General features: G+C 45.9%; 2 protein-coding genes across 5 annotated transcripts; one reads left to right on the top strand and one right to left on the bottom strand.

Annotated features, from left to right (window-relative positions):
• The first annotated feature begins 310 nt into the window (after positions 1–310).
• On the top strand, positions 311–26,603 carry ZNF551 (zinc finger protein 551). Of its 4 annotated transcripts, XM_007127414.4 has the most exons (7): positions 311–459; positions 3,060–3,189; positions 6,150–7,422; positions 16,043–16,164; positions 16,243–16,446; positions 19,901–20,024; positions 21,420–26,603. In XM_007127414.4, the coding sequence occupies exons 5-7, from the start codon at positions 16,414–16,416 to the stop codon at positions 23,324–23,326; spliced, it is 2,064 nt and encodes a 687-aa protein (XP_007127476.1). In that variant the 5' UTR covers positions 311–459; positions 3,060–3,189; positions 6,150–7,422; positions 16,043–16,164; positions 16,243–16,413; the 3' UTR covers positions 23,327–26,603. The 4 variants fall into 4 exon arrangements, 1 of the variants encoding a protein (XP_007127476.1); XR_008615528.1 differs by lacking the exons at positions 16,043–16,164; positions 16,243–16,446; positions 19,901–20,024; positions 21,420–26,603 and adding exons at positions 8,126–8,207; positions 10,676–11,272; XR_008615527.1 differs by lacking the exons at positions 16,043–16,164; positions 16,243–16,446; positions 19,901–20,024; positions 21,420–26,603 and adding an exon at positions 9,356–11,272.
• On the bottom strand, positions 4,549–5,015 carry LOC112062463 (cytochrome c oxidase subunit NDUFA4-like). The gene is made up of 2 exons (XM_024116967.2): positions 4,848–5,015; positions 4,549–4,735 (listed from the first exon to the last, which is right to left on the bottom strand). The coding sequence occupies exons 1-2, from the start codon at positions 5,013–5,015 to the stop codon at positions 4,631–4,633; spliced, it is 273 nt and encodes a 90-aa protein (XP_023972735.1). The 3' UTR covers positions 4,549–4,630.
• Positions 26,604–26,760: the final 157 nt, after the last annotated feature.

Consider the following 26,760-nt stretch of genomic DNA (forward strand, 5'->3'; position numbering starts at 1 on the left):
CTTTACAGTGCTGATGAACTGCAGAGAACACTCCCCTGCAGTCCGCCTTCGACCCCTTTAAGAAGAAAGGAAGCCCCTCCCTTCACTCTTAAAGCCTGGACGCCTTTTCACAGCGTCCCTCGAGGTGCCCAGTGCTTTTACTCCGCGGGGGCGGATGAGTAGCGCCCCTTCCCGCGGGCCCGTGGAGTTATGGGAACTACATTGCCCAGAACACACTGCACCAGAAGAAGAGCGGTGTTGCTCCAATGAAAGACCAGGACAGGGGCATTTCCGGTCTTAGGAAGCGTGTCAGGGCTGGACTTCCGGCGACTTCCAGGTTGAGGCCGCGTTTGTTTCCCTCGGCCTTGTCTACAGTGTCGGAGGCGGTAGAGCTGTGAGTAGCGGTAGGGGCTGCTGCTCCCGGTCCCGCTCCGCCCACAGATTCCGATGGCGGCGGCGGCGCTGAGGGACCCGCCTCAGGTAAACGCTCGTCCTGCGGGCCCTCACCGCCCTCACCCCACCAGACACGGAAGACCCGAGTACGGGGCGCCTGCTCACGTGCCCGCAGCCCAGGCCGCGGTGTCCAGGAAGATGGGGTCCCTATTTTTCACAGACAGTGTGATGGCACGTGGGAGAGGGTTACAGGCGGAGGTACCGGCGAGCATGTCCCAGGCCCTCACTAGTCCTGACATCAGCGGTATAGTGTCTGGAATTGTGGTGTCTTGAGGCACTTCCCGTGCTGATTTCCTGTCTCTTGCCTGTGGGGACCCTGGGAGTACCCCAGTGCAGGCCAATCGATAACATAGTGGTGTTCCTATTTCTGGCAACCAGTGTAAACATATGGTGTGGGAGTTTTCTCAGGAGCATATAGCAGCATGAGCAAATGCTCAGTGTGACTGAGTTGGGAACAGGGTACAGTAGGTCTTCATTCTTTCTGTTAAGAACAAAGAGCAGGGAATCAAGAATCAGGCCTGGGGCTTCCCTGGTGGCGCAGTGGTTGAGAGTCCGCCTGCCGATGCAGGGGACGCGGGTTCGTGCCCCAGTCCGGGAGGACCCCACATGCCGCGGAGCGGCTGGGCCCGTGAGTGAGAGGCCCGCGTACCGCAAAAAAAAAAAAAAAAAAAAAGAATCAGGCCTGTAATGTGGCTGCCTGAGAATCTGGGCATCTATTACGGAGATAATGGGAGATTTGCATAAGAGAAAGGAGTTGGTCTTATTTAGGTTTAAAAGGCTCCACCTGGCTACACAGTGGAGAGGAGATTATGGGGTTAAGGCAGGTGGCAGGGAATTCAGGAGGAGGTTACTGCTATAATCCAGATGAGTGTTGATGGACCAGAGTTATGACCATGGAGGTGGGAGAAAAGGTTGGATTCCAGGTCCATTTTTTTTTTTTTTTTTTTTTGCGGTACGCGGGCCTCTTACTGCTGTGGCCTCTCCCGTTGCGGAGCACAGGCTCCGGACGCGCAGGCCCAGCGGCCATGGCTCACGGGCCCAGCCGCCTCGCGGCACGTGGGACCCTCCTGGACCGGGGCACGAACCCGTGTCCCCTGCATTGGCAGGCGGGCTCCCAACCACTGCGCCACCAGGGAAACCCTCCAGGTCCATTTTTAATGAAAGAGCTGAGTAGACTTTGGATGGTGTAGGTGAGGGAGAAAAAGGAGGAGCCAGAGATGACCCTAGAGTTTTTCATCCTATCAGCTGAAAGGATGGAAGCTCCAACAAACTGGGATGGAAAAGTTGGTGGTAGGTTAATTTTCCTTGGGAACATCACAAGTTTTGTTTTGGTCCTGTTAAGACTCTGAAAAGTTTCAGAGAACAGTTAGTGGAGTGGGCAGTTGGACACACAGGTCTGGAAATCTGGAGAAGGCTTTCAGGAGGGAGACTTTCAAAAGTGGTGGCTATTATGTAGACCAGGGTGGAGCTGTGGATGTTGTTTAGGAAGGGAATGCAGGTTTTAGTAACAACGCTATTGGAGAGTCAGAAGGACTAGGGTGCATACTAAGGAGTAGTTTTCTTCCTTGACACTATTAGGGTTGCTGGACCTCACGAAAAGAGATTAGGGAGAGGGGTGATAGTGGAAATGGTGTGGGTTGATCTAGCAAGTAGCCAAGGCTTCCATGGGATGAATGGACTGGAGATAGCTGCTCCTATGTCCGGGAGGCATAGGAGTAATTGAGACAAGATGACACTGAGGCAGGGCTCCTGCTAATTAGTACTGTATGAATTCACCAGGATTTGGTGGTGAGCTTTGATGGGTTGTAGGATGTTTCATTCTTGCTAGTGAATAAGGTCTGGGGCGAATGTGGTCACTTGGGAGAGTCACTGTGCCGGGCATGTGGGACTGGGCTTTTAATGAAGTTTGGGTGGAGAGCAGAAGGTTGTGGTGGCTGAATGGACAGCAAGTGCAGCATGGAAGTGGAAGAGGGTCATGGATATCTGAAATTCACATGTGGCTCTGGGTGGTTAATATTGAAACAAAGATCACAGGCAACATCAATCATCAAAGCAGCATTGAGAATTTACCTGGCTGTGCGATCCATCAGAGGATTGGGGTTGTACTAAATCATGTTAGTAATTTTTAAGCACTCTTCTGGATGCCGTTTGCCAAGTACATGGGTGAGTCCAGGGAGATGTCTGTGGTGTGGGGCAGGAAGGTGGCAGAGCTGGGGAAGTGCAACTGTGGGGTCTGAAGATGTGAGAGATGTGTCTACACAATGATGTGCACAAGGAGAGATTGTGAGCTGATGGTCCACAGGCCCTGGAGTTGGGGCCTTAAGGGTGAAGCATGAGCCCAAATTTGTGTCTTGGAGGCACAATCTGGGAGGCCCCAGGGGAATTGCTTGGCAGGCCCAGAGCTGAGATGGTATTTATGTGCTGCAGCCCCCTGCCCCCCCATCTTTTGTTGCTGAGCACAGTAATTAATGGAATCCTGAGGAGAGTGTGGGCATCAGTGGCACCAGGGCCTGGTATCTCCTTTGAGGTGGGGAGCTTTGAAAGGGGATGATCGTGGAGATGTGTGAGGAGTTGGATTGTGGGTTTTCGGAGAATATTCGTAGTTTCATTTGTACTAATCGTGACAGGGTGGTGTGACCTTTGAGGACATTGCCGTGTACTTCTTCTGGGAGGAATGGGGCCTCCTTGATGAGGCTCAGAGATGCCTGTACCTCGAAGTGATGCTGGAGAACTCTGCACTTGTGTCCTCGCTGAAGAGTAAGTCCTTTACTCTTTTTTTTTTTTCCTTACTCTTCCCAGTGACCTGGACTAGGCTCTGTCTTTCCTCCCTTCCTTTTCTTCAGAGGATGTTGTCTTCTTCTCACATATGGACCATGGGAACTGCTTCCTTGCCTAGCTTTCTGAGTAGTTGATGTCATAGCCAGGGCTGGGTTGTTTACACTGCTCTCTCCTTTCTTTTGTAGCTTAATATCTGCTGTACTGATCTCTCATAGGTAAGGATTTGAGGTATATAATCTTGTAGTGAGCCTAATGAAGTCTACCTTATTAGTGAAGAGCATTTTTCATATAACTGTGGGCTGTTTGTATGTATTCTCTCCACGTCTGTTGCCCCTTTTTTTTTTTCTTGCGGTACGCGGGCCTCTCACTGTTGTGGCCTCTCCCGTTGCGGAGCACAGGCTCTGGATGCGCAGGCTCAGCAGCCATGGCTCACGGGCCCAGCCGCTCCGCGGCATGTGGGATCCTCCCGGACTAGGGCATGAACCCGCCTCCCCTGCATTGGCAGGCGGACTCTCAACCACTGTGCCACCAGGGAAGCCCTCGTTGCCCATTTTTTAACTCTATTTTTTTTGTTATTAAGTCTTTTGAATACCTTGTATATTTTGGATTGTAACATCTTATCAGATACGTGGCTTGCAAATATTTCCTCCCATTCTGTAGATTGCCTTTTTTTGTTGTTGATTGTTGCATTGCTGTGCAGAAGTATTTTCATTTTGTGTAGTCCTAGTTGTTTATTTTTGCTTTCATTGCCTGTGCTTTGGTGATATCCAGAAAAATCATCACTAGGACTAATTTCACAGAACTTTTTCCTTAGGTTGTCTTTAAGGAATTTTACATTTTTAGGTCTTACATTTAAGTCTTTAATGTATTTCAAGTTAGTTTTTATAAGTGGTATAAGACAGGGGTCCAGTTCCATTTTTTTTTTTTTTACCTGTGGATATCCAGTTTTCCTGACACCAATCAGAATTTACTCTCCCTGCCATCACCACATTTTATGTTTTTGATGTCACAGTTCACATGTTCTTATATTGTATATCCATTAACAAATTATTGTGGCTATAATTATTCTAATCCTTTTGTTTTTAACTTTTATACTTGAGTGATTTAAACACCACCATCACAGTATTATAGTAATCTGAATTTTACTACATACTCAGTTTTACCAGTGAGTTTTATATTTTTCTATGTTTTCATGTTTCTATTTATTATCCTTTCATTTCTGCTTAAAGAACTCCCTTTGGCTTTTTTTTTTTTTTTTTTTCAAGTTTCAGATATTTATTAATCAGTGTAAACCCCAACACAAAACACCAATGTGATTTCATGCATTTAGAGGGGAAATATTTCCTGGTTAAGTGGAAAATTGTGCAGATGGCTTCTGGAAGACCTTCATTCGAAGAAGCATTATAGTGAAACATTTCATTTAGAAGTCTGGAACTTCTTTCTTCAGTTTGCTGTAATCGACATTCACTGAGTAGAACTTGTATTGATCATTGGGACCCAGTTTGTTCCAGGGTTCTGGGTTATTCTTTCTTTTTTTCCTCTTTGGCCACGCTGGGCGGCTTGCGGGATCTTAGTTCCTAGACCAGGGATTGAACCCCGGCCATAGCAGTGAAAATGCCAAGTCCTAACCACTGTACTGCCAGGGAACTCCCTGGGTTATTCTTTCTGTCCCAGTTGACATCTGGATTGAACAATTCCAGTTGCAAGACATACAATGCTGCTCCAGTACCTCCCACTCTAATAAATACAAAGAGGGGGATCAAGCTAGGATGCTTCTTGGCCTGACCAGTGATCTGGTGGAGCATGGTTGCGACAGAGGCCTTGAGTTCAGATGGAGACAAAGACATGTGCAAGGCCCAGGACTAAGTAGTCTCTTCTCCCTTTGGCATTTCTTAGAAGTCAGGCTGAGTGTCAATAAATGAACTCCCTCAGCTCTTGTTTGTCTAAAGTCTTTCCTTAATTGTGCAGGACAGCTTTGCTAGGTAAAGTATTCTTGTTTGGCAGTTTTTTTCTTCAGTGTTTTTTTTTTTTTTTTTTTTTTTGCGGTACGCGGGCCTCTCACTGTTGTGGCCTCTCCCGTTGCGGAGCACAGGCTCTGGACGCGCAGGCTCAGCGGCCATGGCTCACGGGCCCAGCCGTTCCGCGGCACGTGGGATCTTCCCAGACTGGGGCACGAACCCGTGTCCCCTGCATCGGCAGGCAGACTCTCAACCACTGCGCCACCAGGGAAGCCCTCTTCAGTGTTTTGAATACAGTATCTACAGGATATTTGTTCCAGGAGCCCGTGTGGATACCAAAATCTGTGGATGCTCAAGTCCCTTATATAAAATGGCATAGTACAGTGAACAGAGTGAACCCTCCATATCTGCAGGTTTAGAATTCACAGATTCAGAGGACCAACTGTATATCATCCCACTGTCTCCTAGGCTGCAAGATTTCTGCTGAAAAATCTACTGATAGCCTTATGAGGGTTCCCTGTGTGAAGGAGTTTCTTTTCGTGCTTTCAAAATTCTGTTTGGCTTTGTTTGCTTGTTTACTGACAGTTTTGTTTATAATGTGTCTTGGTAATATCCTGTTTGGAATGAATCTGTACAGGGACCTATGAGCATCATGAATTGGGTTGTCCACATCTCTTCCCAGATTTGGGAAGTCAGACATTATTTCATTAAACTTTCTGACACTTTTTCTTTCTCTCTTTCCTTCTCCTGGGACTCCAATAATGCAAATATTGTTTGGCTTGATGGTATTCCATAGTTTACCTATGCTGACTTCACTTTCTTCCTGGCTGGATGCTAAATGACCTGTGTTTGAGTTCACATTTTCTTTCCACTGCTTGACCAAGTGTGTTGTTGATACTCTGTTTCATTTTTCTTTTCATTTGTTGTATTCTTCAACTTCAGAATTTCTGTTTGATTCTTTTTTTTTTTTTTTTTTTGCAGTACGTGGACCTCTCACTGTTGTGGCCTCTCCCATTGTGGAGCACAGGCTCCGGACGCGCAGGCTCAGCGGCCATGGCTCACGGGCCCAGCCGCTCCGCGGCATGTGGGATCTTCCTGGACCGGGGCACAAACCTGTGTCCCCTTCATCGGCAGGTGGACTCTCAACCACTGCATCACCAGGGAAGCCCTGTTTGATTCTTTTTTTATGATTAATGTCTCTCTGAACTTCTTGTTTTGTTCCTGTATCATTTTCCTTATTATGTTGAGTTATCTATCTGTGTTCTCTTGTAGCTCACTGAGCTTCCTTTTTTTAAAAGTTATTTTATTTATTTTTGGCTGCATTGGGTCTTCGTTGCTGCGTGCGGGCTTTCTCTAGTTGCGGCAAGCGGGGGCTACTCTTTGTTGCAGTGCGCGGGCTTCTCATTGCAGTGGCTTTTGTTGCGGAGCATGAGCTCTAGGCGTGTAGGCTTCAGTAGTTGTGGCTTGCGGGCTCTAGAGTACAGGCTCAGTAGTTGTGGTGCACGGGCTTTGTTGCTCTGTGGCATGTAGGATCTTCCTGGGCCAGGGCTCAAACCCGTGTCCCGTGCATTGGCAGGCAGATTCTCAACCACTGTGCCACCAGGGAAGCCCCCTCACTGAGCTTCCTTAAAACATTTATTTTGAATCCTTTGGTGGTTCGTAGATCTCCATTTCTTTGAGGTTGGCTACTGGAAAATTATTATGTCCCTTTGATGGTATCATGTTTCCTTGTTTTTCATGTCTCTTTTATCTTTGTGTCAATGTGTGTATGTGTGGTGAATCAGTCATTTCTTTCAACCTTTTGGGGTGAATTTTGGTTAGAGAAATAGCTTCACTTTCACGTGAATGCAGGGGTGCTGGCTGGGTGGGGTATTGTGGTTTTGACTCCAGTGAAGACCCCAGGAGTATAGTCTCTGTGCAGATCTGTCAGCTTACATCAGAATGGTGAAGATTGTAGGGGTCCTCAGTGACCATGGCAGCAGTAGTATGCGTGGTGGCAATGGCTTTTGGAGTCTTTGGTGACAAAGACTGCTGGGAATCCACTGATCTCTTTTTCTCCCATTGAGGATGTTATGGCTAAGGGGATTTCCTTTGGAATCCATGCTGATGAACTCTGCAGGATCCTCTAATGTGAAAACTGGGGAGTCTGCTGCTATCGGAGGGGTTCTTCGTTGTCAGTGACAAAGCCTGCGAGGGTCCTCCACAGAGCAGGCCAATAGGGACCATGATGGCACAAGCCCAGTGGCTGACACAGGTAACTCTCACTTATGTACTTTGATCCTAACCATCCAGGCATCTCTGCTAAGCCAGTTTTCCCAGCGATCCTTTCTGTGCAGTTATTCTCCTTTTTGTGCTCCACTGTGTTGCTGTTTGTCTTAACTGGACACTTATGCTGTACCCTGCACCCACCCCAGAGCTATTTTTATTCATTGATAGCTGTCTAATTGTTTTTGGAAGGGGAATGAATGCTAGTATCTCTTATTCTGTCATCTTGCTGGCATCACTCACATAGATCTCTTTTCTCTGGTCTTTTTTTGTGCTGAGTTGCTCTGGGACAGTGCTGGCCATTCTTTTGTGCTGTTTTTCTCTTAGGACTTGCATCATGTGTCCCACGTACTTGCTCAGCTAGGAGTTGGGGGGAGAATCCTTTGTGCATCACAGGATAGACATGACTCCAGTCATGGAAGAGTGGGCTCAGAGGGAGCCTGGTCTTGGTGAATGGCAGTTGGCGAGGGTGTGACACCAGGGCTGTGTGTAAGACCATACCAGAGGCCTGTCCCATTCAACCAGTGTTTTGTTTCCATTGCCTGTATCCACATCCCATTGCCATTTGTTCTTCCACATTGTTGATACTTTGCCAACTTGTCAGTTCTAGTAGTTATCATTTCCACTCTGGTTTCCTTCCAGTGGTAATCTCCATTTCTCTAAACCCCACATCTCAACCATTTCTTTGACAGGTCTCCCTGTAGTGCTCTCCAACATCAGGCCACACATGCTGTGCTTGGAGGTGTGCATATATCCTTATATTGACTTTGAACAGTATCTACTCTGTTATAGTTGATTTTCATGGGATGGGTACATTCACATTTTTCTACACAGCCTCATGTCCACCAACAGGAATGGTTCTGTAGGAAGCCAATGACAGAGGAGTAAGTTGTAAACCCTACCTCTGTTCCTTGTGTTATACACTGTCTTTGTGTCCTTCCCTTGGTGGGGTTTCCACCGTTCGGTGACTTTAGGAGCCCAGCAATGCACAGCAGCCATTTCTTCAGAGTTCAACTTGCTTGTCTTCAAAAGTATCCCTGGACCCATGCCTAGATGTGACGGATGCACATTTGTGATGGGCTTGCCCCATTCCTATAATGTCAATATATACTTCACCAGTATTTCTTTGGGTTCAGGTTGCTTCTGTGGAGCACAGGATGCAGAGGTACACTTTGAACAAAGCATTTCTATAGAAATCTCACAGGCCAGAACTCCCAGTCCAGCTCCATCTTCCCAGAAGACCCACCCCTGCGAGATGTGTAGTCCAGTCTTTTTTTTTTAATATTTAAAAAATATATTTATTTATTTATTTTTGGCTGTGTTGCGTCTTCGTTGCTGTGCACGGGCTTTCTCTAGCTGTGGTGCATGGGCTTCTCACCGTGGTGGCCTCTCCCATTGTGGAGCACGGGCTCTAGGCGTATGGGCTTCAGTAGTTGTGGCCGTTGCTGTGCACGGGCTTTCTCTAGCTGTGGTGCATGGGCTTCTCACCGTGGTGGCCTCTCCCATTGTGGAGCACGGGCTCTAGGCGTATGGGCTTCAGTAGTTGTGGCTCGTGGGCTGTAGAGTGCAGGCTCAGTAGTTGTGGCACACGGGCCTAGTTGCTCTGTGACATGTGGGATCCTCCTGGACCAGGGCACGAACCCATGTCCCCTGCATTAGCAGGCGGATTCTTAACCACTGCGCCACCAGGGAAGCCCTGTGGTCCAGTCTTGAGAGACATTTTCCAGTTGGTTGAGCAGCAGGGAACACAACACAGCCAGAAACTCGAGGTGTGGGGCATGTGCAAAATGTTTTTATTTCAGGGCAAGCAAACAACACCAGAAGCAGCACATGGGAGAAAAACCGTTCTTAGGCAGTGTAGGCAAGGCTTCACTTGTGAAGAGCTGCAATTTCCAGGAGTCATGGAAGCCTTTTACCTGCAGGGAGCTTGGGAAGGACTTCCTAGTCTTTTCAGGACACCTCCAGCAACAGGCCACTCACTCCCGGGAGAAGCCAAACAAAAATCTCTGAGTGTGGGGTGACTTGTCGAAGAAGAAAAATTCATTATACCTGGGGAGAACGCAAGAAAGCCTTCAACCCCCAAAACACACTTGATCAGGACCAGGGTGTCCACACTGGAAGACAGTGTTTTTGTGTGCCAGGACTGTGGGAAAGCATTCAGGTTCAAATCCTTGTATGTTGTACATCAGAAAGTCCACACTATAGAAGGGCTTTACATGTGTGGTGAATGTGTCAAATCTTTTAAGTGGAGCTCGACGCTCAGTCAACATGAAAGAGTTCATACTGGGGCAAGGCAGTACAAGTGCAGCAAATGTGGGAAATCCTTTAGCTACAAATCTTTGCTCGTTTATCCCCAAAAAAGTCACATTGGAGAAAAATGATACATGTGCAGTGAATGTGCCCAGTCTTTTAGCTATAGTTCCATCCTTACTCAACAACAGAGTGTTCACCCTGGAAAATGGCCTTATGAGTGCACTGAATGTGGGAAGTCTTTTACTAATAGGTCTGGCCTCCGTTATCATCAGAGAGTTCACACTGGAGAAACGCCTTATGAGTGCAATGAATGCAGGAAGTCTTTTACCTATAGTAAAGACCTCCATTATCATCAGAGAGTTCACGAAGGAGATAGGCCTTATGAGTGCAGTGCATGTCAGAAATCTTTTACTGCTAGGTCTGGCCTCCATGATCATCAGAGAGTTCATACTGGAGAAAGGCCTTATGAGTGCAATGAATGTGGGAAATCTATCACCTTCAGCTCCAGACTTCACTGTCATCAGAAAGTTCACACTGGTGAAACACCTTGTAAGAGTAATGAATGTGGGAAATCATTCAGCAAAAAATTGCTTTCTTTCAACATCAGAGAGTTCACATTGTGTAAAGGCCTTAGCTTTTTAGGAAATGTGCGATTGTCCTGTTGATTATAATGGCACTAAAGGAGCCATCTATCTGAGTTCAGTTTTGTACAAATGTTCACAGTTAGGAGATCCCCTGTAAGTTTGAGTTATATGAAAGCATGTGTGGCTTGTTATACTCTCTGATCTGCTCAGGGCTCTTGCCAAATTTATGTCAGTGCCAATTTCTATGGCCAAAGACGTTTTACCTTTACCACCTGGCAGGTCCCCACAGTTTGCATCAGTCACCATCCCAGTGTGCTCAGGGAAGCTGACCACTGGTCTCCCATGTAAAGGTTTGTGGATTCCTGTAGTCTCTCATTGATATTCTCCTTAACGCCGTTACTGCAGAGGCGGGAACACAAAGGTAGTGAAAATGGAGATCTGTAGTCCTGGGATGTGGCTTTGTGGCCCAGTCTGTATTCCTGTTGACATGGTTGGAAACGTCCTTCATTGCTCACCAATGTTGGCTTCCACTGAGGCAAGACTGATTCTCAGAGGGCATGAGGAGAGACATGGTGGTCAATATAGCATTCCCAAATTTATTTTCTTAAAAGGGATGCACAGATTTGTGAAATATAAAGCCATTTTTTATAGCTTTATTTAAAGGTATAATTTACATTGAATTAAACTTTATACATTTTCATGTATACATAATTTAAAGTATACTATTTGATAAGTTTTGATGTAGGTATGAACCTGTGAAACTACCATCATAGTTATAATAATGGCCATATCCATTGCTGTATATTTACCTCATGTCCTTTTATAATCTCTCCCTGCCCTTCCCTCCCTCCAAATAATCATCGATTTACTTTCACTTAAAATTGATACCTTTGCATTTTGTAGAATTTATATGGTGGGAATCATTAAATATTTACCCCTTTTCCAGGTTTACTTTATGTTGTCTAACTACTTTGAGATTCATCAGTGATATTATGTGAATACTTCCCCTTTTTCTTTTGCTGAGTAATCTTATCTTTGGATAAATCGGTATTTGTTTATTCATTCATCTGTTTATGGACATTTGGGTTATTTCCAGATTTTTGACAATTTAAAAATAAACGTGATACAAACATTTGTGTACATTTCTTAAAATGAATATGTTTTATCTTTTATCAATAACTTTGAGTGCAGTGTCTGAGTCATAGGGTAGGTGAATGTTTAACTTTTGAAGAAACTAACAAATTTTGATCTAAAATGACTACCTTTTTGCATTCCTACCAGCAGTGTATGAGGGTTCCATTTCCTCACATCCTAGTGAATCCTGATTTGTTTATTTTAATTTTAGTCCTCCTTTAAAAAAATATATTTATTTATTTATTTGGTGCCAGGTCTTAGTTATGCCAGGCAGGCTCCTTAGTTGTTGCATGTGAACTCTTAGTTGAGGCATGCATGTGGGATCTAGTTCCCTGACTAGGGATCGAACCCAGGCCCCCTGCATTGGGAGCGCAGAGTCTTATCCACTGCGCCACCAGGGAAGTTCCCAATTTTAGCCCTCTTAATAAGTTTGTCATGCTATCTCAGTGTTGCTTTAATTGGATTTCCTTAAGGATTCATGATGAGCATTTTTTCGGATGTGTATATGCTATCTGTATGTCTTTGGTAAAATGTGTGCTCATATCATTTGGGCTATTTTCCTTTATGAGTTAGGGCTATTTCCTTTTTTGGCAGGCCTCTTACTGTTGTGGTCTCTCCCATTGCGGAGCACAGGCTCCGGACGCACAGGCTCAGTGGCCATGGCTCACGGGCCCAGCCGCTCCGTGGCATGTGGGATCTTCCCAGACCGGGGCACGAACCCGTGTCCCCTGCATCGGCAGGCGGATTCTCAACCACTGCGCCACCAGGGAAGCCCAGGGCTATTTCCTTTTAACAAATAGGACAGTGAAATAACAAAGATATATTGGAATTTTACCCATTTTACTCCTTGAATAACATAAGTGATTCTTTTGCTTTATGGAATAATTGTTTTCAATTCTGGAAAAATATTTCCTAATTTTTGCAAATTTGGGGACTTCTCTGGTGGTCCAGTGGTTAAGAATCCGCCTTCCAATGCAGGGGACATGGGTTCGATGCCTGGTTGGGGAACTAAGATACCACGTGCAGTGGGGCAATTAAGCCTGCGTGCTCTAGCGCCTGCACACCACAACTAGAGAGAAGCCCACGCACTGCAATGAAAGATCCTGCATGCCGCAACTAAAATCCCACGTGCCACAACTAAGACCTGACGCAGCCAAATAAATAAATAAAATAAATTATTATATTTTGCAACTTTGTATGCTGTACACAATGTAATGTTCATATTTATCATACACTTAATTAATTTGCATTATAGATTCATCTGCATTATTAACACAATCATTTTCCTAAGTTAGACGTTTAATAATATAATAAAGCCCTGCTTTGTAGTTTTCACCCATTTTCCTGGTCTATCTTGGGGATTGGTGGGTTGGAGCAGGACTTTAAGGTGGACCAAGTGTGGGACTTCCCTGGTGGCACAGTGGTTAAGAATCTGCCAGGGCTTCCCTGGTGGCGCAGTGGTTGAGGGTCCGCCTGCCGATGCAGGGGACGCGGGTTCGTGCCGCGGTCTGAGAGGATCCCACATGCTGCGGAGTGGCTGGGCCTGTGAGCCATGGCCGCTGGGCCTGCACGTCCGGAGCCTGCGCTCCGCAACGGGGAGAGGCCACAGCAGTGAGAGGCCCGCATACTGGGGGGAAAAAAAAAGAATCTGCCTGCCAATGCAGGGGACATAGGTTCAAGCTCTGTTCCGGGAAGATCCCACGTGCCCCGGAGCAACTAAGCCCGTATGCCACAACTACTGAGCTTGTGCTCTAGAGCCCGTGCTCTGCAACAAGAGAAGCCACTGCAATGAGAAGCCTGCGCCCGCAACGAAGAGTAGCCCCTGCCCGCTGCAACTAGAGAAAGCCTGTGCGCAGCAACAAAGACCCAATGCAGCCAAAAAAAAAAAAAAAAAAGGTGGACCAAGTGGTATTAGGATAGACATTCCGAAGCCCTTCTGGAAGCCAAAGAATAGGTCAGTGATCAGACTCTCCAAACATGGGCCATACAATGTGGGTTTAAATCTCATCGCCAGCCATCACTGGCACAACAGGCAAAACAATCCACTCTCTCTGGGTTGTCTCCTGTGTAAAATGGAGATAAAGAGTAGCCCTGCTCCCAGGCCTTTGGAGGAGCTGAGGTGCCCATTCTGTGTGCAGTGGCTACACCACCAGCCATACCTGCAGGTGATATCCCCAAGCCACATACCTCTGGGAGCTTCTGTCCCCAGGTGCTTGTGAGAAACAAATGGGGCTTCCTAGAACCCTCTGATCCACTGGAGGACGTGGCTTCAGGTTACTGAGGTCTCAGTGTGGAATCCCAGGGAATCTGTGGGCCACTCTAGAGCTCCCCAAGATTTACTTCACTCACTGTGACAGGGAGGTGATGAAGGTGTTCACCGTAGCCTCTGTGAGGGTCAGTCAAAGCAACAAAACCCAGCCCGTACTGGTACCAGGATTCCAGGATTTGCATTTTGAGCATTTCTTTTTAATTCTCACAGCACTCTGGGTATTGGGAGCTATTACTGTATCGCTGGGGGAATCCAGGATCACAAAGATGAAGTGGGTCCCCCAAGGTCACACCACAGACAAGTATCAGATTCAAGAGGCTGGATTCAAACCTGGGAGTCTAGCTGCAGAAGTGGGGACAGTCCCTTTATCATGGCACGTGAAGCCTTCAGCCCGGGGCAGGTGCACAGTGAGGTTCATGGAGACTCACCTGCTGTTGCTGTTATTGTTGGAATTATTTTCATGATCATTTCCCCATTCCTTGGATGTCCCAGAGCAGTTAATGTCTACTGTGGAAAACAGAATGGAGGTTTCTCAAAAAACTGAAACTAGAACTACCATGTGATCCAGTAATTCCATTCCTGGGTATATATCCAAAGAAAAGAATAATAATTTGAAAAGGTACATACACCCAATGTTCATAGCAGCATTATTTACAATAGCCAAGATATGGAAGCCACCTAAGTGCCCATCAACAGATGAATGGATAAAAAAGATGTGGTACATGCACACACGCACGCACACAGTGGAATACCACTGTGCTATAAAATATGATATTCTGCCATTTACATCAACATGGATGGACCTGGAGGGTATTATGCTCAGTGAAAAAGTCAGAGACAAATACTGTTTGATATCACTTATATGTGGAATCCAAAAAATAGAGCAAACTAGTGAATATAACAAAACAGAAACAGACTCACAGATACAGAGAACAAAGTAGTGGTTACCAGTGGGGAGAGGGAAGAGGGGAGGGGCAAGATAGGGGTAGGGAACTTAGAGGTACAAACTGCTGTGTAGAAAATAAGTAAAAACAAGGGTATATTGTACATCACAGGGAATTACAGCCATTATTTTGTAATAACTTTAAATGAAGTATAATCTATAAAAATTTTGAATCACTATGTTTTACACCTGAAACTAACATAATGTTATAAATCAACTATATGTCAATAAAAAATGTTTAAATCAGGGAAAAAAATTGAGCTCAGCTTAACTCATCTCTTCTCAGTCTTTAGTATCTCCTAATAAAAATTATTGAGGTCTTTTTTCACCCTCCTCAGATGCTTCCCCAGAGTTATCTCTGCCACCATCTTTGACTAACTACATAATCATTATAAATAGTTCCTTATAATTTGCATTTCACAACTTTTTTTTCATCTATTCCTCATGCACAACAGTCCCAGCAATCACTGGAGAAATGATAACCCCCTCCCAGCAAGGAGATGAGATTATGGGGTTCAGATGCCCCTTTTGCACATGCCCTCTGCCTGAGAACACTATCACTCATTGAGCAGGCACTACACTATACCAAAACAATTTCGTAAGTTGCTCTCCATTTGAGATAGATGTCAGATTCCTAATGGAACTGAATATATCTTTGGTCATTGAGTAAGAAATATTAAGTGGCTAGACAGTTCTGCTTTATGGTTTAGACACAGTCAGTGAGGATACAGGCATGAGAGATGTTCTCTGGGAAACAGGCAGAGACAACTTCTTGTCCTCCTATTTCAGGGAGGCCTAAACATCGTTACTCATCTTCCAAGTCATGGCCCTAACTAAACATACAGAGTTAAAAAACAACCAACAGTACTAACTGTATGTATTTGAATAGCAAGAAAACGTTTATTACATTCCAGCTAAGAGCGGATACATTTTGAGTCTTAATGAGAATATGTCCACTCGCATTTGTAGCCTTTGGAAATAATTGGAATAATCTTTTTAGCCACAGGGGGCCATTTTGAGCTTATAGAGACCGGAATAATGTCTCTAAACAAATAATCCGTGGCAGACAACACTCCCCGGAAACCCGCGAACCGCCCCTTTAAAAAGGGATAATCACATTCCTTTCCCCCCAAGGTTAGTCATTTCCGAGCGCCACTCTCAGTGTCCCAGAACCTTTTTTTTCTTTTTTTAAGTATGGCTGATTTAAAATGTTATATTGGTTTCACGTATACAACATAGTGATTTAATTTTTTTTTTTTTTTGGCCCCGTCAAGCGACATGTGGGATCTTACCCGTGCCCCCTGCAGTGGAAGCGCGGAGTCTTAACCGCTGGACCGCCAGGGGTCCCGTGATTCAATATTTTTATAGCGTGTACTTCATTTAAATTTATTACAAAATAATGGCTATATTTCTCCGTGCTGCGCAGAACGTTTCTTCGCCAAGGTGGACGCCGGGAATCTCCTCCCGCGCAGCTGTGGAAACTACACTACCCAGAGGGCAATGCGCCCAATGGTGGCGGAGTTGAGCCAATGAAGGCCCAGGGCAGAGGTATTTCCCTGCGTGGGCTTCGCTTCGGGGCGGGACTTCTGGCGTCTTCCTTGTGGCGGTCATTTTGGCGTTTCTCAGGTCAGGTCGCCCACTCAGAGGCTCGGAGCCAGGGGTCCTAAAAGAGAAGGCGCCAGAGGCCTCCGCAGAGGCGGGTCCAAGGCTTGGCGGCGGCGCACCTCAGGGTGACCCGTGACAGGCTGAGGTCGGGACCTCCACGCCTCACAGACTCCACCTCGCCCACAGACTCCGATGGCGGCGGCGGCTCTGAGGGACCCGCCTCAGGTAAACGCTCGTCTTCCGGGCTCTCACCGCCCTCATCCCCCCAGACACTAAAGCCCCGAGTGCGGGCCGCCTGCTCACGTGTCTTCAGCTCGGGGGCGGTGTCCAGGACGGTGAGGCGGTCGTGGGTAGGTCTTTTTCTGACAGTGTGAGGGCGTGTGGGAGAGGGTGACAGGCGGAGGGACCCGCAAGTGCAAAGGCTGGGAGGTCGGACTGAGGCGGGAGGATTCGGGAAACCTGGAGTCCGTCTTATGTCTGCAGGACACAAAGAATGTGAGGCGAAGTTGTGCCTGAGGAGATTTACTTTCATTCTGAAGGGTGTGAGCAAAAGAGGGACTCTGAGATAGGATTCTAAAAGTTTTCCAAAGGCTGCTCAGAGGAAGAACAGACGAGAAGAGAGATAATAGATACGGGAAAGGTCGAATCCTGTAAAAGATTACACAGCTGGCAAGAGTCTGCTCTCAGGACTGAGGCCCGGAGGTAATTAAGACATCTCGAGCTCACCTGGCTCCTGGACTGGCCAAGGGTACTTAACGGTCTGAGCCCAAGGATGCTGGCCCGTGGTGGTCAAACTCTCAAACGACCTCTCTTTTTCCACAGATTCCTGTAACTACGGAATCGCTTAGTGATACTGGTTTGTGGAGTTTATTTCAGGGTCTCGTTAGTCCTCACCCCACCCTTGTGGTCTCTGGGGTAATAGCGTCCTAGTACTGTTCTGCCACTCTTCCAGGCCTTGGGCCTGGGGGCCTTGAACAAACACCAGGCCTGGCGTTATGTAGAATGGTTCCTATTTTCGGCAACGAATGGAATGAGATGAGGAAAGTACCAGATCAGGCATAGGTACCAGAATGTGCAAAGGCCTGGAGGGGAGGCTAGGCAGGAGGGTTCAGGCACCTGTAGGTATCTTTTCTTTCTCATGGGAACTGAGAGCAGTGGAGCAAGAGGCAGGTCTGGAACAGCTTTTTTTTTTTTTTTTTTTTTTTTTTTGGCTGCGTTGGGTCTTCATTGCTGCGCGTGGGCTTTCTCTAGTTGCAGTCAGCGGGGGCTACTCTTCCTTGTGGTGCGTGGGTTTCTCATTGTGGTGGCTTCTCTTGTTATGGAGCATGGGCTCTAGGTGAGCGGCGCTCTGTGGGCTCAGTAGTTGTGGCGCACAGGCTTAGTTGCTCCATGGCATGTGGGATCTTCCCAGACCAGGCATTGAACCCGTGTCCCCTGCATTAGCAGGCAAATTCTTAACCACTGCACCACTAGGGTATTCCTTGGAACAGCTTTGTGAGAAATTGGGTGTCTCTTCTGGAGGTGATAGGAGCAATGAGAAATTTGGAGCAGTGGAGACAGGTGATCTGACCCAGGTCTCAACAGGCTCCCTGTGGCTGCAGCATGGAGAACAGTATTGGCATCAGGGAGGTAATAGGAAGACCAGGGAGAAGGATACTCCTATAGTCTGGGTGAGTGTGCTGGTAGCTGGACCAGCGTGGTGGCCATGGAGGTGGGAGATGTGGCTGGATTCTGGATTGGTGTTTTAGGTATGGTAAGTTGGATTTTCTAACTTTGAGATTGAGAGAAGGAGTCAGGGATGAAGTGAAAGTATGGATTTTGCATGTGGAAGGATGGAAGCTCTACCAGCTGATATGGGGAAGTCCGTAGTAAGAGTAATTTTCACTGGGGATATCAGAAGTTTTATTCTTGACCTCTTAAGGATATGAGATGTTTCAGAGTGCAGTTTGTGGGCATCTGGAACTCTGAGGAGGAGTTTGGGATGGAGACTTATCCAAAAGGTAGTAGACAGTGTGGACCAGGGAGGAGCTGTTGATCATTTTAGTATGGGGAGTCCTGGTCAGGAGGATAATGGTAATAATAGCCTAGGAAGAAGAGAACGGGCCTAAGGACTGGATTTCCTGCTTGGACCCCCGGTTGTGGGAGGTGGGTGTCACAACATGGGTGAAGGAGTTAGTCACAGAGACAGTTATAAGGGTAAATGGTTTGGCATGCGACCAAGGCTTCTGAAGGCTTAGTGGACATGAGATGGATGCAGAGGCATCATCGGGAGTAATTCAGACAAGCTGGTGTTTATTCACTGCTCTACCAACTTACTAGGGTTTTGTTGTAACCCTTGGTGGGACCTGGGGTGTTCTAGTCAGGCTGGCAGATTAGCTTAGGGACACAAGTGGTCATCTGGAAAACTCACAGATAATGTAAAGGGCCAGGCGCTGGGCCTTGAATGAGGGTTAGGTGGAGAAAGGAAAACTATGACTGGTGAGGGTTCATCAAGTGCAGCACAAGTGGAGTAGGGCCATGGTGTCTGAGATCTGATGTGGTTCTCAGTGGGTGAGGTTGAAGCAAGGGACAGTCAAGGAAGGAGGCCTTCATAGCAGGATTCAAGGCTGCCTTTGTCAGTGGGGACTGTCACCGTCTAGGATCGTACTTGATCATGTTTGAATTTGCCAGGCATTCTGTGGATCACATATACTGAGTAATGAATAGAGAGACTGAGAAGATGATTTTGGTGTAGGGCAGGAGGGGGGTTGTGGCTGTGGGAGTGAAGCTGTGAGAGAGTTGTGGTGGAAAGAGTGATGTGCACATGGAGAGGGAGCGTGAACTCATGGTTCCAGGGCCCTGGTATTGGCATAAGAGTCAAGGGTGAGCCCAGGATTGGTGGTGTCTGGGAGAAATGATCTGGGGAACCCCAGGGGAATTGCCTGAGAAGAGTGGGGTGTTGTGGCTTTATGTGCTAGGTCCAGAGCTTAGATGACATCTGTCTGCCCACCTGCCTGTTATTGAGGGCTGACACAGTGATCAATAGGACCATGATGAGACAATGGGTATCAGTGCCACCTGAGCTTGGAAATCTTCACTGAGGTGGGGAAGGAAGAGGGGTAAGCAAGTGATAGATTGGGGAGGTGGTGAAATTAGGATCCTAGGGGGAAAGCTGGTCATGAAATGAACTATCCCCATCATGGCAAGGCTGTGTGACCTTTGAAGTTCTCCCTGCGGGAATGCAGCTGTGGGAGCGAAGTGTGGTTCAAAGAATGATGTGCATGTGAAGAGGTAGTGTGAACTAATGGCCCTAGAACCCTGTTGTTGGGGTCATAAGGGTGAAGGAAAGACCAGTGTCAGATCACTCACACCCTCCCTGTGGCCAGCATCTCTCCCTAACCTATGTTTGTGACACCCACCTTATTGACAAGAGGCAAGTGGCCTACATGCAAGACCCAGAGGTCAGATGTCACCTATCTGCTCCTCTGCCTGTTGATGTGGGAAGACACAGTATCAGTGGGAATATAAGGAGAGAGTGATTGTAATGGCACCAAGGCCTGGTATCTCCTCTGAGGTGGGGAGTAGAGTGAGCAGAGGATAGATTGGGGCGGGCAGTGGGGGGAGTGGGGAACGTGGCATGATGAACTTGGAATCCTAGGAGAGAAGCTGATGGTGGAATGAACTGTCTCCATTATGACAGGGTATGAAATTTGAGGATGTGGCCATTGACTTCTCCCAGGAGGAGTGGGGGCTCCTTGATGAGGCTCAGAGACTCCTGTACTACAATGTGATGCTGGAAAACTTTGCACTTGTAGCATCCCTGGGTAAGACCTTCACACTCTTTCCAGTGTTCTGAGATGATGTCCTGTTTTTCCTTTTTTCCCTGGAGTTAGCATTGTCTTTTCCACAGCTGGATCGTGGGCTCTGCTAATTTCCTCTACTTTCTTGTCAGATGTGCTGTGGATGCCAGCACTGAGCTGTGTGTCATGCCCTGAGTAATGGACTCCCCAAGCATCCCTAACACCTGTTGCCTCCAAAAGTGCAGAGATGGCTCTGGGAGTCAGGAGTCTTGTAGTTGGCTTAATGAATCCCACCTTGCTTGCCCTCTCCCTGGTGGAGTGACTATGTCCAGATCCATGGCCTCCAGTTCTTCCCCCTTCTTCTAGCTAACAGTTCCTTGTGACTGCCTGTGCCAGATCATGGTCATTACTTACATGATCCATGAGCTGTTTTTGTAAGACTCTCCTTTAGTTGTTTTTTGTAATGTTTTCTTTTTTTTTTTTTCCAGGAATATCTCATTTTATTAGAGACTTTAAAAAAAATTGAACTATAGTTGATTTACAATGTTGTGTTAGTTTCTGGTGTACAGCAAAGTGATTCAATTATATGTAATGTTTTCTTTACTGAATACTGTCATATGGCAAGTTGCTCTAGGCCAGTGCTGGCCACTCACCTATGCTGTCTTTCATAAGACTTGTGTTATTCAGGTTCTTAGTAGTTGTACAATAGAGGGTGCAGAGAGAACCCTGGTTGTTTCACAGAGTAGACATGGTAAGATGGTCTCAGAGGAGAGCCTGCCTGGGCCTGGTGAGTGACAGCTGGGGGAGGACATGACATCGTGGCTGTTTTCATATCAAACCAGGAGCCTGCCCGGTGACCAGTAACGCCACTGACCGCACCTCATTTCTACCTTTTCCCCATACTTGACACTTTGCTGACTTGTTATTTCATCTGTGACTTCCAGCTCCTGGCTGCCTTCACCTTTGCGGCTTCCATGGGTCACCTGTTCCTCTGTACTGCTCCCTCTGCAGTGTTCTCCCCCATTGACCTGCACATGTATCATGAGGTGTGCATATATCCTTAAATATTCCTTGAATGCCAGCTACTCAATTCCATTTGGATTTTACTGGGGCAGGACACAACCAGCCTGCCCCACAGCTGAAGGTTGTTGGCAGAGGAATGAGTTGGAAACCTTGCCTCTGCTCTATGTGGTGCAACCCATCCTTGTGTCCTTTGTCTGGTGAGGTCACCCCTATTTGTGATCTTCAGAGGCCTGCCCACTGCTGCCAAGCAGCCACTTCCTCAGCTTGCCCCCAGCTTCCTTGCTTTTAGAACAAACCCATGTCTCATTCTTTGTTGTGTCTGACACACCTTTGTAGTGGGGCTTCACTTTCCCACCAAAGTAAACATGCATTTCCTCAGCGTTTCTCTGCTTTCAGGTTGTTGCCATGGAACAGAAGATGAGGAGGCCCCTTCTGAGCAGAGTATATCTGTAGAAGGAGAGTCACAGGTTAGGGCTTCTAAGGCAGGTCCATCCACCCAGAAGACCCACCCCTGTGAGATGTGTGTCCCCATCTTAAAAGATATTTTGCAGCAAGCTGAGCACCAAACAGTATACCCTTTGCAGAAACCAGACTTGGGTGGCACATATGTGAGATGCTTCTGTTTCATTGCAAACCTTCGCCAGCAACAGAGGCATGACAGTGGAGAGAAACCCTGGAAAAGAGATGTGGACAGGGCCTCGCTTGTGAGGAGCTGCAACTTCTTTGTGCCTGGGAAGCCTTTCACCTGTAGGGAGGCTGGGGAGGACTTTCCAGCCACCTTGGGCCTTCTCCAGCACCAGGCCACACCCAACAGTGAGGAACGACAGAGTGGCAGCAAGAGTGGACAGGCCTTTCACAGTGAAAAAAGTCATTACACGTGGGGTGAATGTGAAAAAGTTGCCAGCCACAGCCACACACTTGTTCAAGATCAAAGTGTCTGCTCTAAAGAAGGGCTTTATGAGTGTAACAAATGTAGGAAAGCCTTCAACTGCAACTACAGACTTGTTCAGCACCAGCAAATTCACACTGGACAAAGACCATATGAGTGTGGTGAATGTGGGAAATTCTTTAGCCATATCTCTGGCCTTGTTAAACACCAGAGAATTCACAGTGGTACAAAGCCTTATGGATGCAGAGAACGTGAAAAATTATTTACCCACAACTTTAGTCTTACAAAACACCAGAAAATTCACAGTGGAGAAAGGACTTATGAATGCAGTGAATGTGGAAAAGTCTTCAGTCACAAATCCAAACTCATTCACCACCAGAGACAACACACTGGAGGAATGCATTTTGAGTGTGGTGAGTGTGGGAAATTCTTTAGCTACAAATCCAACCTCATTGAACACCAGAGAGTTCACACTAAAGAAAGACCTTATGAGTGCAGCGAATGTGGGAAGTTCTTTAGACAAAGTTCTAGCCTTTTCCGACACCAGAGAGTTCACACTGGAGAAAGGCCTTATGAGTGCAGTGAATGTGGGAAAGGCTTTAGACAAATTTTTAATCTCATTCGACATGGTAGAGTTCACACTGGAGAAATGCCTTATGAGTGTAGCGAATGTGGGAAATCTTTTAGCTGCAAATCTGAACTCGTTCAACACCAGAGAATTCACAGTGGAGAAAGACCTTATGTGTGCAGTGAATGTGGGAAGTCCTTTAGACAGTTCTCTAACCTCATTCGACACCGGAGTGTTCATACTGGAGAAAGACCATATGAGTGCAGTGTTTGTGGAAAATCCTTTAGTCGCAAATTTATCCTCATTCAACATCAGAGAGTTCACACTGGAGAAAGACCTTACGAGTGCACTGAATGTGGAAAATCTTTTACCCGCAAATCTGACCTCATTCAACACCAGAGAATTCATACTGGCACAAGACCTTATGAGTGCAGTGAATGTGGGAAATCCTTTAGACAACGCTCTGGGCTTATTCAACACCGGAGAATTCATTCTGGAGAAAAGCCTTATGAATGTGGGGAATGTGGGAAATCCTTTAGCCAAAGTGCTAGCCTCATTCAACATCAGAGAGTTCACACTGGGGAAAAACCATATGAGTGTAATGAGTGTGGGAAATCCTTTAGCCAAAGTTCTAGCCTCATTCAACACCAGAGAGGGCACACTGGTGAGAGGCCTTATGAGTGCAGTGAATGTGGGAAACTCTTTACCCACAAATCTGACCTCATTCAACACCAGAGAGTTCACACGGGAGAAAGACCTTATGAATGTACTGAATGTGCGAAATCCTTTAGCCGCAAATCTAACCTCCTCAGACACTGGAGAGTTCATGCTGGAGAAAAGCCTTAAATGTGCAGGGAATGTTTTATTTTCTCACTCAGTATAGCAACACTGGAGGAGACTGTGTGAGAGCCATTTACCTGAATTTAAACCTCTTATTCAAACATACACCATGCAAGATTGCTCATAAGTTTCAGTTACATCTAAGGCTTTATGGAGATGCATTATACTTTGTAACCTGCCCAGAGCTGCTGTTAGATTTATGTCACTGCCATTTTCTGTGGCTGAAGCCTTTTCACCCCTGTACATCAGGCAACACTCCAACAGGCTCAGGAAAGCTGAACTCTGTGTTCTCCCATCTGCTTGAGGAAATTATGAATAGCCCAAACCCTTAGCAGGATGCTCATTCCTTTCTCTCTGATTTTAAGGAATGGACCTGACCCAGGTTGGGTCCAAAGGACCTATCCTCAGCTTGCTAAGAAGGACTACCTTTTTCAGGGACATTATTGTTCTCACATCATACTTGTGATGAATTTTTCCAGGTTCTGATTTACCAACCTGGAAACTGCTTGCTGCACGTTGCTCTGGTTTGTGATCTTTTGTAAAGGCCTCCTCTTGCACCTTTAATTTTGGCGGTTCTTTTCTCTCTTCCATGGGGTTTGGAAGCAAAATTGTGATCTGTTAGCATGTAGAGGTGAACAGATTAATTTGCATTGCTTCCCAAGGCCTTGAAAGAAAGACTGCAGGTCTCTATGGTCCTAATTCGTGGACTGGTGCCAGGATTTTCGGAGAGGTCGGAAGTCACCCTGAAGAGGAGGCCTTTGTTGTGAGAACCCCCAGTGCTTCTGTGACCAACATGAATTTTTTTCCCTTGTTCACATAATTCCCAGCACCATTGAGGGGACCTCGTCCCCAGGTCCTATAAAGGAGCCATGTGCCATGGTGTACAAATTTTCAATGACATTTTCAGTGTCATTTATTGTTAGACTACAAGGGTCAGGTAGAACCATAATTTGTGTTACTGAATCAAACTCAGGTCCACTTCCCATGTGCAGCACAGCCAATCTACTGACACCAGGTTGTGATGAAGTGAAGTACAGCATTTACTGTAGGGCATCAAGCAAGAAGAATGGGCAGCTAATGTTCAAAAGACCTGAACTCCCCAATGGTTTTCAAGGAAGGGTTTTTAAAGGCAACATTTGGTTTGAGTGTTGCAGCTCGTGGACTTTCTTCTGATTTCTTAGTATTGAGGTAACAGGGTGATGTTTTCATTATCTTAATCATCAGCCTGCTAGTTCCAACCAGTCTGGGGTCTATGTGCTTGTGGACAGCATGTAGTCACCATCTTCCACCTGGGTGGGGGTCTTGGTTTCTGCCGAACAGCACAAAGTTATGTGTCAGATTGTTGTTATATGTATCACTTGAGGAGGAACAAGGACTGATTTATTGCTGAACTATTGTTTAAGCTGTCATTACTTTTCTTCCTTGACTGCTTTTCCTTTGTTTCTGTATTCCCTCACTTCCCTAATTAGGAACTGCTTGAGTCCGCTCTTTGGAACTTAGGGAAGACCTTGGAGTCTAAAACCTCTTTCTACTAACAAACAAGGGACACATGGAGGGGCTTTTGTACCCAGGAGGGCCTGCAGGGTCCTGCTTTTATTTGATACTCCTCAATCCTGAGGGGAACAGGGTCAGGACAAGAAAAGGAATACAGTTTTGTGTAGCGATGTTAATCATAAATTTACCAGGGAGACTTGGTTTTCAGGGGGGTTGGTTTTGTTGGTGCAGAAACACTGGATTAATAGGGAGTTGAGGAGACTGCAGTAAATTAGATGGAATGTACCTCTTCTAAAAGTTCGTCTACAAATGTTCCAGTGACTATGTCCTGTGTGATCAGTGTGTACAGAAATTCTCAGGATCTCCATAACTGTATTTCCTGTAGCTGAGGTTTGTGGATTCCTATAGCCTTTCTGTGCTGTTCCCTCAAGGGCATTGCTCTACTGGTGGGAAAACAAGGATAGAGAGAAGGGCAGTCCTGTAGTCCAAGGATGTGTCTTTTGTGACCCAGTGAGCAGTTCTTTTGATTCAAGTGGCAGCAGCCTTCATTGCTCGCCAATATTGGCTGCCACCAAGGCAAGGCTGCACTTCCCAGGGCATAAGGAGAGAGATGGTAGAGACCATACAGGGTTGCCAACCTAATTTTCCAAGGGAAGTGGGACATCTATACTTTTATTTGGAACCACTTTTTAAGCCTTTCCTAAGGTTTAGCAAAGGTTAAGGTAACCCTTGAACAACATGGGTTTGTATAGTTGATGTGCAACAAAGTGCACTTACCTAATGGGTACAATTTGATAAGCTTTGACATACATGTAAAGCTGTGAAACCATCACAATCATGAAAGTAAATTTATCTATCACATATTTACCTCATGCCCTTTTGGAATCTCATTCCCTACTCTCCTCAGCCCTACAGACAATCATTGATTCATTGAGTCACTTTCCTTTACAGTAGGTTAGTTTTTATTTTCTATAATTTTAAATAGGCATTGTAAGATGTATACTCTTTTTTAAAAACTGATTTACTTCATGCTGCACAATTATTTTTAAATTCAACAATGATGCTTATATTAGTAGTTAATTATTTTTATTTCTGAGTAGTCTTCTGTTCTATGGATAACGTCTTTGTTTATCCATTCATCTGTTTATGGACATTGGTTTATTTCCAGGTTTGGGGTATTATAAATAAAGCTGCTTTAAATATTTGCATTCAGTTCTTTATATGGATATATGTTTTATTTCCCATGTGTTAATAACTCAACTGTTGCAGTGTAGGTAGATGTTTAACATTTTAAGATATGCCAAACGGTGATCTAAAGTGGTTGTTCCCTTTTGTCTTCCCATCAACAGTGTATGAGAATTGCAGTTCCTCTACTAGGTAGCCAACACTTGATGCGGTCAATGTTTTAAAATTTTAGCCCTTGAAATAAGTGTGTAGTTTTAACTTTCTTTGGTTTTAATTCCATTTTGCTAAGAATTCATGATGTTGAGCATTTTTTCCTGCATTTGTTTGCCCTCTGTTTATCTTCTTTGGTAAAAAGACTATTTATAACTTTTGACTACTTTCTTTTTATGTAATTTATTTATTATTTTAACAAATAAGACAGTGTAACAACAAAGACTTATGTTGGAATTTCACTCGTTCTTCAATGATGTGACCTCTTTGCCTTATGGGACAATCATTTTTGAATACTGGAAGGAAATTACTTTTCCTCAATATTTTGCCCTATGCACAGCTGAAAGCCCACATGCACCATATATTTTTTTGCTTAACCTGCACTATTAACATATTCTCCACTACATTCTTTTTTTTTTTTTTTTTTTTTTTTTTTTGCAGTACACAGGCATCTCACTGTTGTGGCCTCTCCCGTTGCGGAGCACAGGCTCCAGACGCGCAGGCTTAGCGGCCATGGCTCACGGGCCTAGCCGCTCCATGGCATGTGGGGT

The sequence above is a fragment of the Physeter macrocephalus genome, chromosome 17, assembly GCF_002837175.3.
Source record: "Physeter macrocephalus isolate SW-GA chromosome 17, ASM283717v5, whole genome shotgun sequence".
NCBI lineage: Eukaryota > Metazoa > Chordata > Mammalia > Artiodactyla > Physeteridae > Physeter > Physeter macrocephalus.

Bases quoted from the DNA above. Each gene is read 5' to 3' on its own strand.
- LOC112062463 (XM_024116967.2), bottom strand. From the start codon at position 5,015: ATGCTCCACCAGATCACTGGTCAGGCCAAGAAGCATCCTAGCTTGATC. The intron at 4,736-4,847 runs GTACAGTGGTTA...AAAAAAAGAAAG, and splicing joins ACCCAGGGAGTTCCCTGGCA to AATAACCCAGAACCCTGGAA.
- ZNF551 (XM_007127414.4), top strand. From the start codon at position 16,414: ATGGCGGCGGCGGCTCTGAGGGACCCGCCTCAG. The intron at 16,447-19,900 runs GTAAACGCTCGT...CCATTATGACAG, and splicing joins CTCTGAGGGACCCGCCTCAG to GGTATGAAATTTGAGGATGT. The intron at 20,025-21,419 runs GTAAGACCTTCA...CTCTGCTTTCAG, and splicing joins TGCACTTGTAGCATCCCTGG to GTTGTTGCCATGGAACAGAA.